The 13,994-nt window shown below is 40.3% G+C and overlaps 2 protein-coding genes across 13 annotated transcripts; both read right to left on the minus strand.

The window, feature by feature from the left end:
* Positions 1-1,332: 1,332 nt before the first annotated feature.
* perm1b (PPARGC1 and ESRR induced regulator, muscle 1b) lies at positions 1,333-5,172 on the minus strand. Its single transcript, XM_068315929.1, has 4 exons — positions 5,081-5,172; positions 1,931-4,590; positions 1,731-1,847; positions 1,333-1,573 (listed from the first exon to the last, which is right to left on the minus strand). The coding sequence occupies exons 2-4, from the start codon at positions 4,578-4,580 to the stop codon at positions 1,479-1,481; spliced, it is 2,862 nt and encodes a 953-aa protein (XP_068172030.1). The 5' UTR covers positions 4,581-4,590; positions 5,081-5,172; the 3' UTR covers positions 1,333-1,478.
* Positions 5,173-6,018: 846 nt separating this feature from the next.
* c5h1orf159 (chromosome 5 C1orf159 homolog) lies at positions 6,019-13,895 on the minus strand. 12 transcript variants are annotated; one of them, XM_068314327.1, is made up of 10 exons: positions 13,274-13,475; positions 10,883-10,942; positions 9,645-10,699; positions 9,481-9,550; positions 8,582-8,677; positions 8,434-8,490; positions 8,134-8,268; positions 7,993-8,018; positions 7,840-7,864; positions 6,019-7,481 (listed from the first exon to the last, which is right to left on the minus strand). In XM_068314327.1, the coding sequence occupies exons 3-10, from the start codon at positions 9,714-9,716 to the stop codon at positions 7,378-7,380; spliced, it is 585 nt and encodes a 194-aa protein (XP_068170428.1). In that variant the 5' UTR covers positions 9,717-10,699; positions 10,883-10,942; positions 13,274-13,475; the 3' UTR covers positions 6,019-7,377. The 12 variants fall into 12 exon arrangements, with proteins under 12 accessions (XP_068170428.1, XP_068170427.1, XP_068170418.1 ...); XM_068314326.1 differs by having other exon boundaries at positions 10,826-10,942; XM_068314317.1 differs by lacking the exons at positions 10,883-10,942; positions 13,274-13,475 and adding an exon at positions 13,744-13,895 and having other exon boundaries at positions 9,645-9,725.
* Between the last annotated feature and the right edge of the window lie 99 nt (positions 13,896-13,994).

Consider the following 13,994-nt stretch of genomic DNA (forward strand, 5'->3'; position numbering starts at 1 on the left):
GACAGGCTGAAAGACGAGGTTAGACAGGAATCTCCATGGTTTGCAACTGATGTTTGCAGATGACATTATGATCTGTAGTGAGAGCAGGGAACAGGTGGAGAAGGTAGAGAGGTGGAGGTTTGTCCTGGAAAGGAGAGGAATGAAGGTTAGCCGCAGTAAGACAGAGTACATGAGTGTGAATGAGAGGGACCCAAGTGGAAGAGTGAGGTTACAGGGAGAAGAGATCAAGAAGGTGGAGGATTTTAAGTACTTACGGTCAACAGTCCAGAGCAATGGAGAGTGTGGAAAAAAGGTGAAGAAGCGTGTACAGGCAGGATGGTACGGGTGGAGGAAAGTGTCAAGTGTGATGTGTGATAGAAGAGTTTCAGCTAAAATGAAAGGAAAGGTGTACAAAACTGGTGAGACCAGTGATGTTGTTTGGTCTAGAGACAGTGTCACTGAGGAAAAGACAGGAGACAGCTGGAGGTATTAAAGATGAAGATGCTGAGGTTCTCTTTGGGAGTGACCAGGAAGGATAGGATCAGGAATGAGTACATCAGAGGGACAGCACATGTTAGAGGTTTTGGAGATAAAGTCAGAGAGGCCAGACTGAGATGGTTTGGACATGTCCAGAGGAGAGATAATGAATATATTGGTAGAATGATGCTGAGTTTTGAACTGCCAGGCAGGAGGAGGCAGAGAGGAAAATCAAAAGTTAATGGATGTAGAGGAAGAGGACATGAAGGTAGTTGGTGTGAGAAAATAGGATGCAGAAGACGGGGTTAGATGGAGGCAACTGATTTGATGTGGCCGAAAGGAGAAGAACAAGAGACATTTTAACAGTATCGGGGATGTAGCTCAGTGGTAGAGCACATGCTTTGCATGTATGCTGACCTGGGTTCAATCCCCGGCAACTGCTGCCGTGCAGGGGCACAACCCTATGTCAACTGTATGCCGACTGTTCACAAGTCAATGTATTGTCTTCTAAGACATGGCATTTTGCCCTTCTTTAAGGGTGGCCGTGAGGTCATCAGAGTTACGAACCTCTACATGGCAACTCAGCTGATTCCACAGGTTTTCAAAGGTTTTCACTATGACTGGATTAATGAAGTCACAATATCAAAATATGAACAGTATGATGAAGAGGACTGTTTAAATACTATCCCTGATTGAACCAAGAACAGCTGTTGGTCATTTTGCCATTAAGTTTCTTTTTTTAGAGAGCATGAAGTTGTACAAAAGTACTGAAACATTGAACTGTTAGACATCATAACATTAGCAGAGGTATTAAGAAATGTTTTTTAAGGTTTGTGATTATATTACATTAAGCTTTCATTTTACAAACAAGCCTTAGGATGATTTTATTTTTAGTTTATGGCTTTCATGTAACAAATGTGGTAGAATATTACAGAGAAAAAAATAGTATCTTTAGGCAGTAAAGATTTTAACACATCAGTTTGCTGGACCCAAATACAAGTGTTTGGAAGGACACTGAGTGATCATCTTGAGAAGGATTCCTCTTGAAAAGGAGTCTTCTTCACATACTTCCTCAGGTACTGGATAGCTGATAGTGCACTCACATTTGCCAGAAGAACTGAATGAAATTGAAAGGAAAAGTTAATTTAAATGACTAGATATAATATAAACACTTTTTGAGTATTTCTAAACTTTCTCTGTCTTCAGCTAGGGTTCAGTTACATAAGTAAATGAATGAGTTTAACAGCAGAACATCAATGCAGGAAGTTTCATACCTGCTTTCCAGGCATCAGTAGCATCTGGATCTGATGACCTTAACACCCATGAGGCAAATGCAATGCAGACCAAACACATATCTGACTGCTTCAGTGTGGAGAAGATGTTGTCTTGTCCTGCAAGTGACATAAGCATGTGCTAATGCAGATTGTGTTTATAGTTGTGCTTTAATGTGTGACTTCTAAGAATGAAGACTTACTTGCTGTCTGTATGGCTTCTAAAACGCTGTGCTGCACGGCTACCTCTTGAGACAGCTGAGAGGGTGATGTGCACACACTGTTTGATGGATCTACTCTCGTTATGCCAGCCTTAACCGGAAACACCCAGGCACTGGACCTCCTGCACCAGACACTATCTTTGTCCTGGTAGCAAATCTTCCTTCTCGACAGTAAACCTTTCAAGGTGCTAAGTCCTTGTAGAGTTTCTGCAAATGCCCCATAATCACTGCCATGGATGAAACAGCCAGACCCAACTTTGATTGCTGAGACATCTTCCTTCTCCTCACAGTCTGCAGTTAGAACATTGTCCTGATTACATAACGTGAGTTCTCTGATGGTGGGATGAGAACAAGAAAAAATGGGGATGGGTTTCTTGCGCTGGGGATCATGGAGGAAAGTGAATGATGTCTCATCACAGAATGAACAAGGAGTGTAGTCAAACACTGGAGCCACAGTGAGGCTGTCTGGGTCATAGACGGTGACACACTTGGTCTTGTCAGAAAGAAAATGTGCAGAGATCAGCGTTTCCAAACTGTCAGTTCTTTTTAAAGGTGCATTTTCCTCCAGAGATCTGAAGGTGTTGAGAAACAGACTGTTCTCACTGTTAACAAGCAAAGATGGATCTCTTGTGTTGAGAGCTGGTACGTTCCACACGCTTTCACATTTTCTTATCTGTCTTGGACACGCAAGAGTGCTTAAAATGAGAGCATCTGAGTCCTGGTACTCAAAGCATTCCTTTGAGGGAAAATGTGTTTCCATTCCTTCAGAGGTTACAGACTCCTCTTCCTCGTGTACAAAGAGAGGAGAGTCAGTTGTTCTGTTTTGGTTTTTTCTTTTAGGGTCAGGACAGGGGTGACAGGGGTTCTCCCCAGCTCCAAGAAACGGACAGTATTCTTCATCAAAATCAGAGGTGGAAAACTCACAGCTTGAACAATCTGGTTTGGATTCATCCAGTTGTGTGCAGTAGTCTGATTCAGCACTTTCTGATGTATCCAGTGGAGCAGCATTGGGAAAATTATACCACACAGTGTCAACCACAGGGCTATGATTTGCTGAGAAATCCTCTGCACGTGGCATCACTGTTTCTTGTGTGTCACTGGAACGTGTTCCTCTGCACATCTTGAGCTGTAAGATGTCATTTATTGTAATTTTCTCCATTTCATCCCAAAAAGCAGAAATGGCATACACAGGTTGAGTTTGTCCTGTCGCTGCAGCGTATTTTTCAGGACTGTCAGATGCAGAGTCAAGTGTCACATTTACATCAGAAACAAAGGGAAGACAATGTTCATCTTTCAAAGAGGTAATCGGTGATGAAGTTTCGTAGTTAGCAGTTATTAAATTGCAAGAGAGACAGTTCTGAGAAGAAAACGATTGTTTATCCTGTGTGTCATCAGCATTTGTATTCTCAGTCGGACTGAACGGAAAGGTGATTTTTGCCACAGATGATGAGCTCTGCAGCTGTGGGTATTCCACTAGAAGATGCTGAGTATCCTCCAATGATTCAAAAGCAGACATATAGCTTTCTGAATCACAGCTGTGAATAGAGAGGAACTCAACACTGTCTGCACACTCATCAGACTCCACACTAACCAAACGTGTAGAATCTGTGACATTAAAGGCTGGAAATGTGTCCTGTGATGTGGATGCTAAACTTCTTAGGTCATGTTTATGGCTGTTTGTCGTTGGCTCAGTGATATGGCATGTTATCTGTTGGTCTGAACTACTTTCGTCCTCAGGACTTAAACACATCAGAGATGAATCTGAAATGGTTTCTATCTGGAAGTTCTGAGGGTGTGCTTCAGCAGAACATGCCGAGTTTTGGTTTGATTGTGTTTCCTTCCCTCCTTCGGGTTTATTATTTACTTCTAACTGCGGGCTGTCTTCACACAATTTTTCTTGTCCCGGAGTCTGGCATGTGTGATTGTTGTTGCATGGTTTTTTTGGTCTTTGTTTGTTATTCACAGACATGTTACGGATCCGCTGTCGTGCAGTGCTGTCTTCCAATGTCACAAACCAGCGTTCTTTTTCTGCTGTTATCTGCTGTTTTTTTGCAGTGGGTAAAATGCTGTTACACACTGAAGTGTGTGGCTCACTCGCCTTCAGATCTGTTTGGATGCCAGAATTGTGGCCATGTTCATGCGTGAATGACAGGTTGCTCTTTCTTTGTGTGTCTTCACTGTGTTTTATCAGCTCTGTCCATTGACTACCTCGAGATGGGACATTTAGTCGCACAGTTTGCCTTGTGGTTATGATGTCATCAGTTGCGTAGATGGTATTTAATCCGTCAATGCACACATCAGACTTCACTTGTCCGTTTTTGTTTTCTTCAGCTTTTGCCATGAAATCATCTGGTTCTCCTTCTGATTCACTATGATTCATCTGTACATGTTCCGTGCAGCATCCACTAACATTATCATTTGTGGCAGGGCTTTGCTGTACTTCAGTTTGGTCTATGCTGAAGATTGAACTCGAATTTGTTTCTTCTTCTGAATCACTGAGGCTCAAGTTATCGGTACAGGCAAGAGAAGGCTGCTGCAGACAACACGCTTCACTCTCCTCATAGAAACTCATCCAGTCATCTTCTGCTATATGCATGCTGTGATCTAAATCATCCATTGTGACACCTCTCATGACCTTCAGTCTGTAAAAAGATATATACAGCATATATATCTTTGTAATAAGTTTCCCAGTTTCATAGCAGACTCTCATAGCAGACACTCTCCCAATAGATCTTTATGTCCAGCAATACTCCTGACCTTGATTTAAAGTCAAACATTCTGATATGAACATTCTGCTGCTCAATGTCAGGGTGTGTTATTTTAACAAATTAGCAAAGTGGGAGACACTGATGCAATACAACTTGAACACAAAAATATGTCACTTAAAATTGTGGCAAATAATCAATTAAATAGCACTTTCAGTTTTCGTTTTGATTGGATAATTTTTGTTGCATTATTTCAACAGGATACAAGATTAATTTGTTAGGATCACTCCTTAAAATAACAAATACAGTATTGGTGCTTTAAACTCCTTCAATGTCTATTCTGGAGTCATTGTTGAATAACATTATTAACACAATCAACATGAAACACCACTGTGCATTCTCTTTCATGTGTAGGAGTAGAACCTACCTGTGACAGAAGGAAGAGGCGACCAGGCAGGTCTTCTTGCGGGGACACTTCGGCTCTGATGTCCCTCTGTCCTTGCTAATGTCAGACCAGTGCCTGGCACCCAGCTGTTATAAATAGACTAGTATGTCCAGTCACATGTAGCTGCTAGTGCAAACATCCGTCTTTCCATTACGAGAGGTATGACATTTCAGCAGCCGTAAGTACAAACCTTGTTCACATTTTTCAGCGGTACAGTTTGATCAATTAATGATTCCATAATTAAGAAGAAATAAATTCAAGGTTAGGGACACATTTTTGTGTCTGATTGGGATTCTATTGTTAAAAAAAAATTATATTATTAAAAAAATAATTTGAAATAAAGAAATAACTTTGGTTCTGCTGGTAAGCAATAAATATTAGAAAGGCACCCCAAAAGTAAAAACATCGACTGAGATCAGTTTCTCCATGGTTTTACTGCACATAAACACAACACACATTACTTTTAGATTATGAATTTCTATGAAATCCTAGCATTTAGACTCACATTTAGTTTCCTTGATAGTCATTTAAGAAATTTCTTCAATGTCCCCTGACCCACCCTCTACCAAGTGTCATTTACAAAAACAAAACAAAATAAAAAACCCCAAACTATCTTACATTGTTAAAAAAAGGAAAAAGTTCCCCACTCCTCCTCCTTTCCCCTTCATTCCTTATGTACTATGATCTGGATCCATCCCAAAATTCTTTCTTGCTGCATGCCTTTCCATTATGGTTCATGAAAATTCATCAAGTAGTCTATGAGCAATCCATCTGATAGACAGCAGTGAGAAATATGAGATGCTTGGGTGATGTAATACATTGTTTTCCTACGCCTCTAATTATTAGGAATAATTTGTCATTTCAAAGTTGACTTTGAACAATAATAAAAAAAATTATTTAATTTTGAAAGAAATCATGTTTCTGGAAAAGTGCTTTATTTCTCAAATCACTTACTAGCATTTTAAGAACATCCTTCAATACACTGAAACTACAACATGTACACCATTACAAAAACATGTCATTTGTATTAAAAAATATGTACATATATTCAGCTGATAGTTGTATTTAAAACAAATAGATGAAGCAAAAGGAAAGAATATTCGTGGAACGCTCGCTGCACTTAACCTCGTTTACTTCATATAACTTGACATAATGAAGAAGGAAATAATTTTACAGTCTTAGGGTTGTCAAGATATGAAACTATAATATAAACAATACCATACATTGAATAGAACTTCATAGCTTGCCTTTCTTTAGATTTGTGCACAGTGAAGGCCACGGGATAAAATACCCATATAATTCATCACACCTGTCAACTTTTACAGCTCAAAATGGCACAGTAATCACTCTGATGGCACACAGTAAAAGCCTTTTTCTTCAAATAAATTTGGCAGAACACTCCAGTTGTATGCTAACAATGCAAAGCATCAATATAAAAAATGTATGAATCACACCACATGGCAACAGCTATTTGGAGTATTTGTTTAGAAAAGTATGTAATGACCTGATGAAAATAAAGTGCCTAAGGATTCAAAATTATTATAAGAACAAAAATATATTGGAATTCAAACTAGTTATTTTAAATTGTGTAGGATCACAAATCCAACAATGAAAAGCATTTATTTTTAAAAAATGACTATCTTTCATGACTGGGTATGTTGTGGAATACAACTCATGCTACATACAGGAGCTGTGATGCCTGATTAGTTTCATGTGGAATACATTCACCTCGGTTAAAATCAAAACAAAATAAATACAACTGCAATAATAAAAACGCAAAAAAGCAAACATAGCAACTCTCCCTAAAATTACCTGATCATCCTGAAGAACTTCACTGTTATTTATTCAGTTGGTTTGATTTTAATCAGTAAGCCTCAGTGCATGTTATACGAACACAATAAATAAACATAAAAATAAAATAATAATAACAGTGTTTTAGACTTAGAAAACAAGGAATGATCCTGCTGCACTGCACTAAGTGGGAAAATTCATGCACTTTAATATTTTTGGGTATTTAATATGTTCTATAAAATAAATGTCTTAATATGGATTCAGACACTCTTTGGAGAAGACGGTCATGTTGGTTACTGGATACTGATTTCATGTTGCCAATAAATACTGAAGCCTTGTTAACAGGAATGCAGCAGTGCTGTAGTAAAATTTGGCCATTAATGTTTGAGTAAACTGGTCTTCCTTCACACTGAAAATCCAACAGAAGAAAATCTAACAAAGTTCCTGAGCAATCTCCCTCACCTGCAACAGCTCTCCCATGCCTCCTCCTACACATTATAGTCTTGGGTAATTGTTGTGACGGGTACGTGGGCACTGTTCAGTGTTGATGTTGCAGAGGGCCACTCCCTTCTTGCATATCTTTGCTTCCTCCCTTCAAAAGACACACAAAACAAAAGAAAATATATAATCAATCTGTGAGAAAAACAAGATTGGACATGCGCTGGAATTATACATTGCATTACAGCCTGTAATGCAATGATTTTAACCCTGTCAGGGGTAAATTTTGGACTGGTTGTGGTTTTAAAAATAGTTTTTACAGTCAGGATCATCTTTTTTTATGTGAATGCAAGTCTGACTTTGCTCGATCTACAAATAAAAAGCTCTGTTAAACACTCATAGGAAATGTTTTGAAATTTCCCTCTCTTCAGTAGCTTTAAAAACGTATTTATAGACCCAGTCTGTTTAGCACGAGGAGACTCAAGTTTTACTTATTAGCTTAGTTTTCTCACCTGATGTTGAGGGGATCATGACAGCCTAGAAGAGACAAATATAAACATGCCTTTAAGATTCTGCTGAGGATAAAAAAATAAACATTCACCAGCTGTATAAGTCCTAATAGGGTCAGTGTGATTAACTACAAGAAAACAAAAAGACTGACTTACTGTCTCACTTGGTTGAAATATGAATGCTGTAAAAGTAAACAAAACATTGTTACACTTGACAGAAAAATCATATAACTTGGGTTTTCAAAAAAAAACCCTAGTCGTAAAATTACAGTCAGAGCTGTGCAGTGTTGATTTTACCCTTATTGCGGCGGTAGAAGATGCTTGGGAGTCGGTTGGAGCGTTTGAGGTAGAAAAAAGAGGCAACAGAGAGGATCAGGAACAAGCTGATCAACAGAGTTCCCAGAAGAAGAGAGGCAGCCACACCAGGACCTCCTGCTCCAGAACAGCATGGAGCAAGAAGAGGATGATCATAAACATGGTTAATGTCTCACCAGAAGCTGCAAATGTCAACACATTTGCATTCAGTGAACACAATGAATTAGGTGTTTTAAAAGACGAAATAGGCAGCTCATATTAACTGCAGGTGTAAAATCTTACCAATTTTAGGAATGACAGTAGTTACAGTTGTGAAATTTCTCTTCTCAGTTATATTGTCTAGTGAGCACACAGACAGGTCAAATTAAAATTAAAAGCAGGCTACAATGAAACACAAAAATTTCCACCTATTAAAACAGAGACGTCTTACTGTAGGTGCAGACTGTGATGTTCTCTGAATCAACAGTTGCTGAATCACAGAATATGCAAATACTTCTGCCATTCTCCAAGATACGTAAGAAGCATCCTGAATGATGAAAAATACAAGTTAGCTTTACTTTGTTTACTTGTTTACCACTGGTTTCAATACCCATCCATCCATTTTTTTGTAGACAAGACGTCGCCGTTTCCTCTAAAGCCGTTTCTTCTGCTTTACAGGTGACCAAAAATTACTGATACTGCGACTTGTTAGAATCCTGCAAACCCTGAAAGTGTCTGTAGTTCTGAGACAACACAGATACCTTCACTTTGTTGTTTCACTCTGAAATCCAATATATGGAATCCTCCTTCACAACAGAATACTTTGATCCCTCAAAAATGTACAAATGCAATCGACTTGTCCCGCCTTGCGGGTCATGTGTCTCCTGGAGTCTATCTCAGCTGGCAACGGGCGAGAAGATGATATGGGATGCCAGCTCATCACAACACGAAAGACAAACAACACAAACTTCATGTTTTTGGAGGTGGGAGGTAGGACCAGAAAACCCGGAGAGAACTCACACACACAGACTCCACACAGAAAGAGATCAAACCCAGAACATTCTTAGTGCAAGGCAACAGTGCTACCCATCGTGCCACCCTACTGCTCACGACAAGATTAGTTCATTTAAATGGAAACAAAAAAAAACCGTGCATACACATAAAACAATTCATTTGCAGCATCTAGGAAAAAAGCTAGAAACATACTTGAAGAGGTAGGAGGACAGAAACTGTTTCCGAGGGGCATCAAAAAGTGATAAAAATGGCTGAGAAATACTTATTAAGAGTCAAAGAGTGTGCGTGTGTGCACATACACACTCTCACACAACACACACGCACACACACCAGTACCTGGTTCACAGTGAGTAGTGTCATTTGAACATGAAACGTTCACTTTCTGTTTGTCACCACAGCACTCGGCCTACAGACAGAACAGAGTTTGCATGTTAACAAACAAGAGCAAGAACAACAACACACACTTTGTCCATTTAGCTGCACTAACTTCTAACTTATACCTTAGTTACAGGTGTCTCGGGTTTGATAAGAATCACTGTTGCAGCCAAGACCAATAAGAACGACACAGCCATAGTTGAAGCCTTGAACAACAAACAACACACTTGAATTAGATTAGCATCAATTAGTTTGATGAGGAAGGATAGGGATGGAAGTCTATTGACAGGTGCCAGTAGTTTGATGGGAAGATGGAAAGAGTACTTTGAAGAGTTGATGAACGTGGAAAATGAGAGAGAACAAAGACTAGAAGAGGTGACTGTTGTGGACCAGGAAGTAGCAAAGATTAGTCAGGATGAAGTGAGGAGGGCATTGAAGAGGATGAAGAGTGGAAAGGAAATCGGTCCTGATGATAAACCTGTAGAGGTTTGTAACTGTCTAGGAGAGGTGGCAGTAGAGTTTCTGACTGGGTTGTTCAACAGGATCTTAGATAGTGAGAAGATGCCTGAGGAATGGAGGAGAAGTGTGCTGGTGTCCATTTTTAATAACAAGGGAGATGTGCAGAGTTGTGGCAACTACAGAAAAAATAAAGCTGATGAGCCATACAATGAAGTTATGGGAAAGAGTAGTGGAAGCTAGACTAAGGGCAGAAGTGAGCATTTGTGAGCAGCAGTATGGTTTCATGCCAAAAAAGAACACTACAGATGCAGTATTTGCTTTGAGAATGTTGATAGAGAAGTACAGAGAAGGCCAGAGGGAGCTGCATTGTGTTTTTGTAGATCTGGAGAAAGCTTATGACAGGGTGCCCAGAGAGGAACTGTGGTATTGTATGAGGAAGTCTGGAGTGGCAGAGAAGTATGTTAGAGCGGTGCAGGACATGTATGAGGACTGTAAGACAGTGGTGAGGTGTGCTGTAGGTGTGACAGAGGAGTTCAAGGTGGAGGTGGGACTGCATCAGGGATCAGCTCTGAGCCCCTTCTTGTTCGCTATGGTGATGAACAGGCTGACAGATGATGTTGGACAGGAATCTCCATGGACTATGATGTTTGCAGATGACATTGTGATCTGCAGTGAGAACAGGGAACAAGTGGAGGAGAAGCTAGAGAGGTGGAGGTTTGTCCTGGAAAGGAGAGGAATGACGGTTAGCTGCAGTAAGACAGAGTACATGTGTGTGAATGAGAGGGACCGAAGTGGAAGAGTGAGGTTACAGGGAGAAGAGATCAAGAAGGTGGAGGATTTTAAGTACTTAGGGTCAACAGTCCAGAGCGTGGAGAGTGTGGAAAAGAGGTGAAGAAGCACGTACTGGCAGGATGGAACGGGTGGAGAAATGTCTCAGGAGTGATGTGTGATAGAAGAGTTCCAGCTAAAATGAAAGGAAAGGTGTCCAAACTGTGGTGAGACCAGCGATGTTTTTTGGTCTAGAGACAGTGTCACTGAGGAAAAGACAGGAGACAGAGCTGGAGGTAGCAGAGATGAAGATGCTGAGGTTCTCTCTGGGAGTGACCAGGAAGGATAGGATCAGGAATGAAGTACATCAGAGGAACAGCACATGTTAGAGGTTTTGGAGATAAAGTCAGAGAGGCCAGACTGAGATGGTTTGGACATGTCCAGAGGAGAGATAGTGAATATATTGGTAGAAGGATGCTGAGTTTTGAACTGCCAGGCAGGAGGCCTAGAGGAAGACCAAAGAGGAGGTTTATGGATGTAGTGAAAGAGGATATGAAGGTAGTTGGTGTGAGAGAAGAGGGTTAGATGGAGGCAATTGATTTGCTGCGGCGACCCCTGAAGGGAAAAGCTGAAAGGAAAAGAAGAAGAGTTTGATGAGGAACATCGTAGAACACAAACCATTAGCTTATCCTACATTAAGGAGAAATGATAAAGCATCATTACTGGATGAATGAACATTTATGAAACAGAGTACTGATTTCTGATGCAACAAAAAAGAAACAAGGACTAAAACAACACATGAAACGACTGTATTAATAGATCAATGAGATTCAACGTGTGGCCTTCTTCTTCTTCTTTTCCTTTCGGCTTTACCCTTCGGGGCTCGCCACAACGAATCAATTGCCTCCATCTAACCCTGTCCTCTGCATCCTCTTCTCTCACACCAACTACCTCATCCATAAACCTCCTCTTTGGTCTTCCTCTACGCCTCATGCCTGGCAGTTCAAAACTCAGCATCCTTCCACCAATATATTCACTTTCTCTCCTCTGGACATGTCCAAACCATCTCTGGTCTCTCTGACTTTATCTCAAAACCTTTAACATGTGCTGTCCCTCTGATGTACTCATTCCTGATCCTATCCATCCTGGTCACTCCCAAAGAGAGTGTCACTACCACAGTGTCACTGTGGCTCTTAAACCCAATTTTCATTTACAAGTTCTGCTTCCATAATTACGTCATGAAACTGTCTAATAACATCAAGATTTTAAGATGAAGTTACATTTTTCTCTAAATATAAATTGTGTACCTGGGTGATATAATGATATGCATGACAAGTTCAAACTACATTCCAAATAGTTAGAGCAAAAAGTCTCGAAAAATGTAGCACACTTAAGGGAATTTAAGGAAAAGTCGATAATTTTATAAAAAAATCTCCCCTTTGGATTTTATTATCTAAATTTAACAGTAACAAAATCAACACCAGAAACATAAGCACCATATAATTTCTCAGGTGACACAATTAGAACACAACATTTTACACACAGCATTTTACTGTGAACCCCATCAATACTGATCAGAGCAACAAGTCTCATCTTTATTGACTGACACAACCTCCTGTTGTCATCAACAGGGATCTTAGCACCGCTGCTCAGTCAAAGCTGAGTGTGTGGAGGGCTTTAAACCCGTCACACTACCTTCCTTCGGCGTGTGGCGATGGGTTGGAACCTGTTTCTCAGGTGCAGCAGGTGGATATATCAGTCTGGGTTCTGGGGTGTTACACGTGGTTGACCAGGGTAAGGGTGGCTGATTGTTTCTCTGGCAACATAATGGTGCAGGCGCATGAGTGCTTATCACCCTGGTGACTCATCTAGCGGACTGCCCAGCATTCCACTGGCACCATTCTGGTCTCATTGTTCCAGCTGTGTCATTATTGGAAACGTCAATTTCTCCCAAATCCTCATATCTTTTTCATGGAAGCGGTTTAGTTTAACAAGGCAGATGTCATTTGTAATTTCTCTGATTTGCATTGTGACCAAATGTCTAAATATTATTGTCACAACCAGGACTAATTAAAACATATGAACTCGACCACTAGAGGAAATGTTTTCTCAAACTGAGCTAAAACATGAGTGGGGCTTGTATAAATCCTTTGAATGAACACATTAAGTACAGTATTCCATCCAAACGGTAGACATTAGTCACCCACAGCCACTGGAGTTCTTCAACACGTTATGCACGTAATCTGCCCACTTTTATACACGTCTTAGCTTCGAAACTTTTACACTGTGAAGATAAATTATTTCAAGCATGACTCACTAAAGCTAATGTGTCAATGCTAAATCCGTGTTACTACAAACAAGCAAGATGTTTAGCTAGCTAGCACCTGTAACAACTAACGACGTCGGCGTCAACTCAGCAGGTTTACGGGAACATTGTAATCTGTGTCACATCTCCGGGCAGGTTCACACTCAGTCACACGGAGCAATTACACGTTCGACACGCTGGAAACACAAGAAGTGAACTCACCAATCTACCGCAGACAGTCTCTAATGAAGGACACTAACGAAAGGCACGTGTAAATGTAAGAAAAATGGTCACTTATATTTTTGCAGCTCTGTCATAAACACAGACCTGGAGTTCAACCAGAGATAATCCAGCAGAAAGTGGCCATGAAGAGCAGCAGAGCTGTGTTTTCATTCAGCACAGGAACTTCTGAGTAGGATTTTCAAAATAAAATCCCATTGCTGTCCGTGATAGTTGCGAAGTTAGTCTGTGCACATATCCTTTATCTTCTTTTTGTATTTTGTTGTTTTGTAGTGTTATTAAAAAAAACATATTTTATGGTGGAAAAAGTGTAATTAAACCTTGAACCAAAAAGAAATGGCTATTTTTAGTAAATGTTGTTCCACTCATAACATCCTGGTTGCCGATGTTTCTCATTCTAGAGTAAATTCGGCAGAGATAAACGATTCCTCAGTAGATGATACTGTACTCACATATTCCTGAATCATACTTGTATGTTCTTAACGAATCTGGGTCGGTTCTCTTCGGGTTGTCCAGGTTCCTACTGCCTCCAAAAACCTGCACTTTATGTGATTGATTTGTTCTACATTGCCAGTAGGTGTGAATTTGTGCGTGTGTCGTTGTATGTCCCTCAGGTATCTCCGTGATGCGTCAGGACGCGTTCGGTGCATGGAAAATGCGATTCAGTAAACTGGACTCTTCGACAGGACGTGAATGCATCATA

The sequence above is a fragment of the Antennarius striatus genome, chromosome 5 (genome assembly GCF_040054535.1).
Source record: "Antennarius striatus isolate MH-2024 chromosome 5, ASM4005453v1, whole genome shotgun sequence".
Lineage (NCBI taxonomy): Eukaryota > Metazoa > Chordata > Actinopteri > Lophiiformes > Antennariidae > Antennarius > Antennarius striatus.

Coding starts and splice junctions, on each gene's coding strand:
- perm1b (XM_068315929.1), bottom strand. CDS start 4,580: ATGAGAGGTGTCACAATGGATGATTTAGATCACAGCATGCATATAGCA. Junction 1,848..1,930: donor AGAAGCCATACAGACAGCAA/GTAAGTCTTCAT, acceptor TGTCACTTGCAG/GACAAGACAACATCTTCTCC. Junction 1,574..1,730: donor TACTGATGCCTGGAAAGCAG/GTATGAAACTTC, acceptor AATTTCATTCAG/TTCTTCTGGCAAATGTGAGT.
- c5h1orf159 (XM_068314316.1), bottom strand. CDS start 13,444: ATGAAAACACAGCTCTGCTGCTCTTCATGGCCACTTTCTGCTGGATTA. Junction 9,726..13,378: donor TATCTCTGGTTGAACTCCAG/GTCTGTGTTTAT, acceptor TTGTTGTTCAAG/GCTTCAACTATGGCTGTGTC. Junction 9,551..9,644: donor CCGAGACACCTGTAACTAAG/GTATAAGTTAGA, acceptor TTCTGTCTGTAG/GCCGAGTGCTGTGGTGACAA.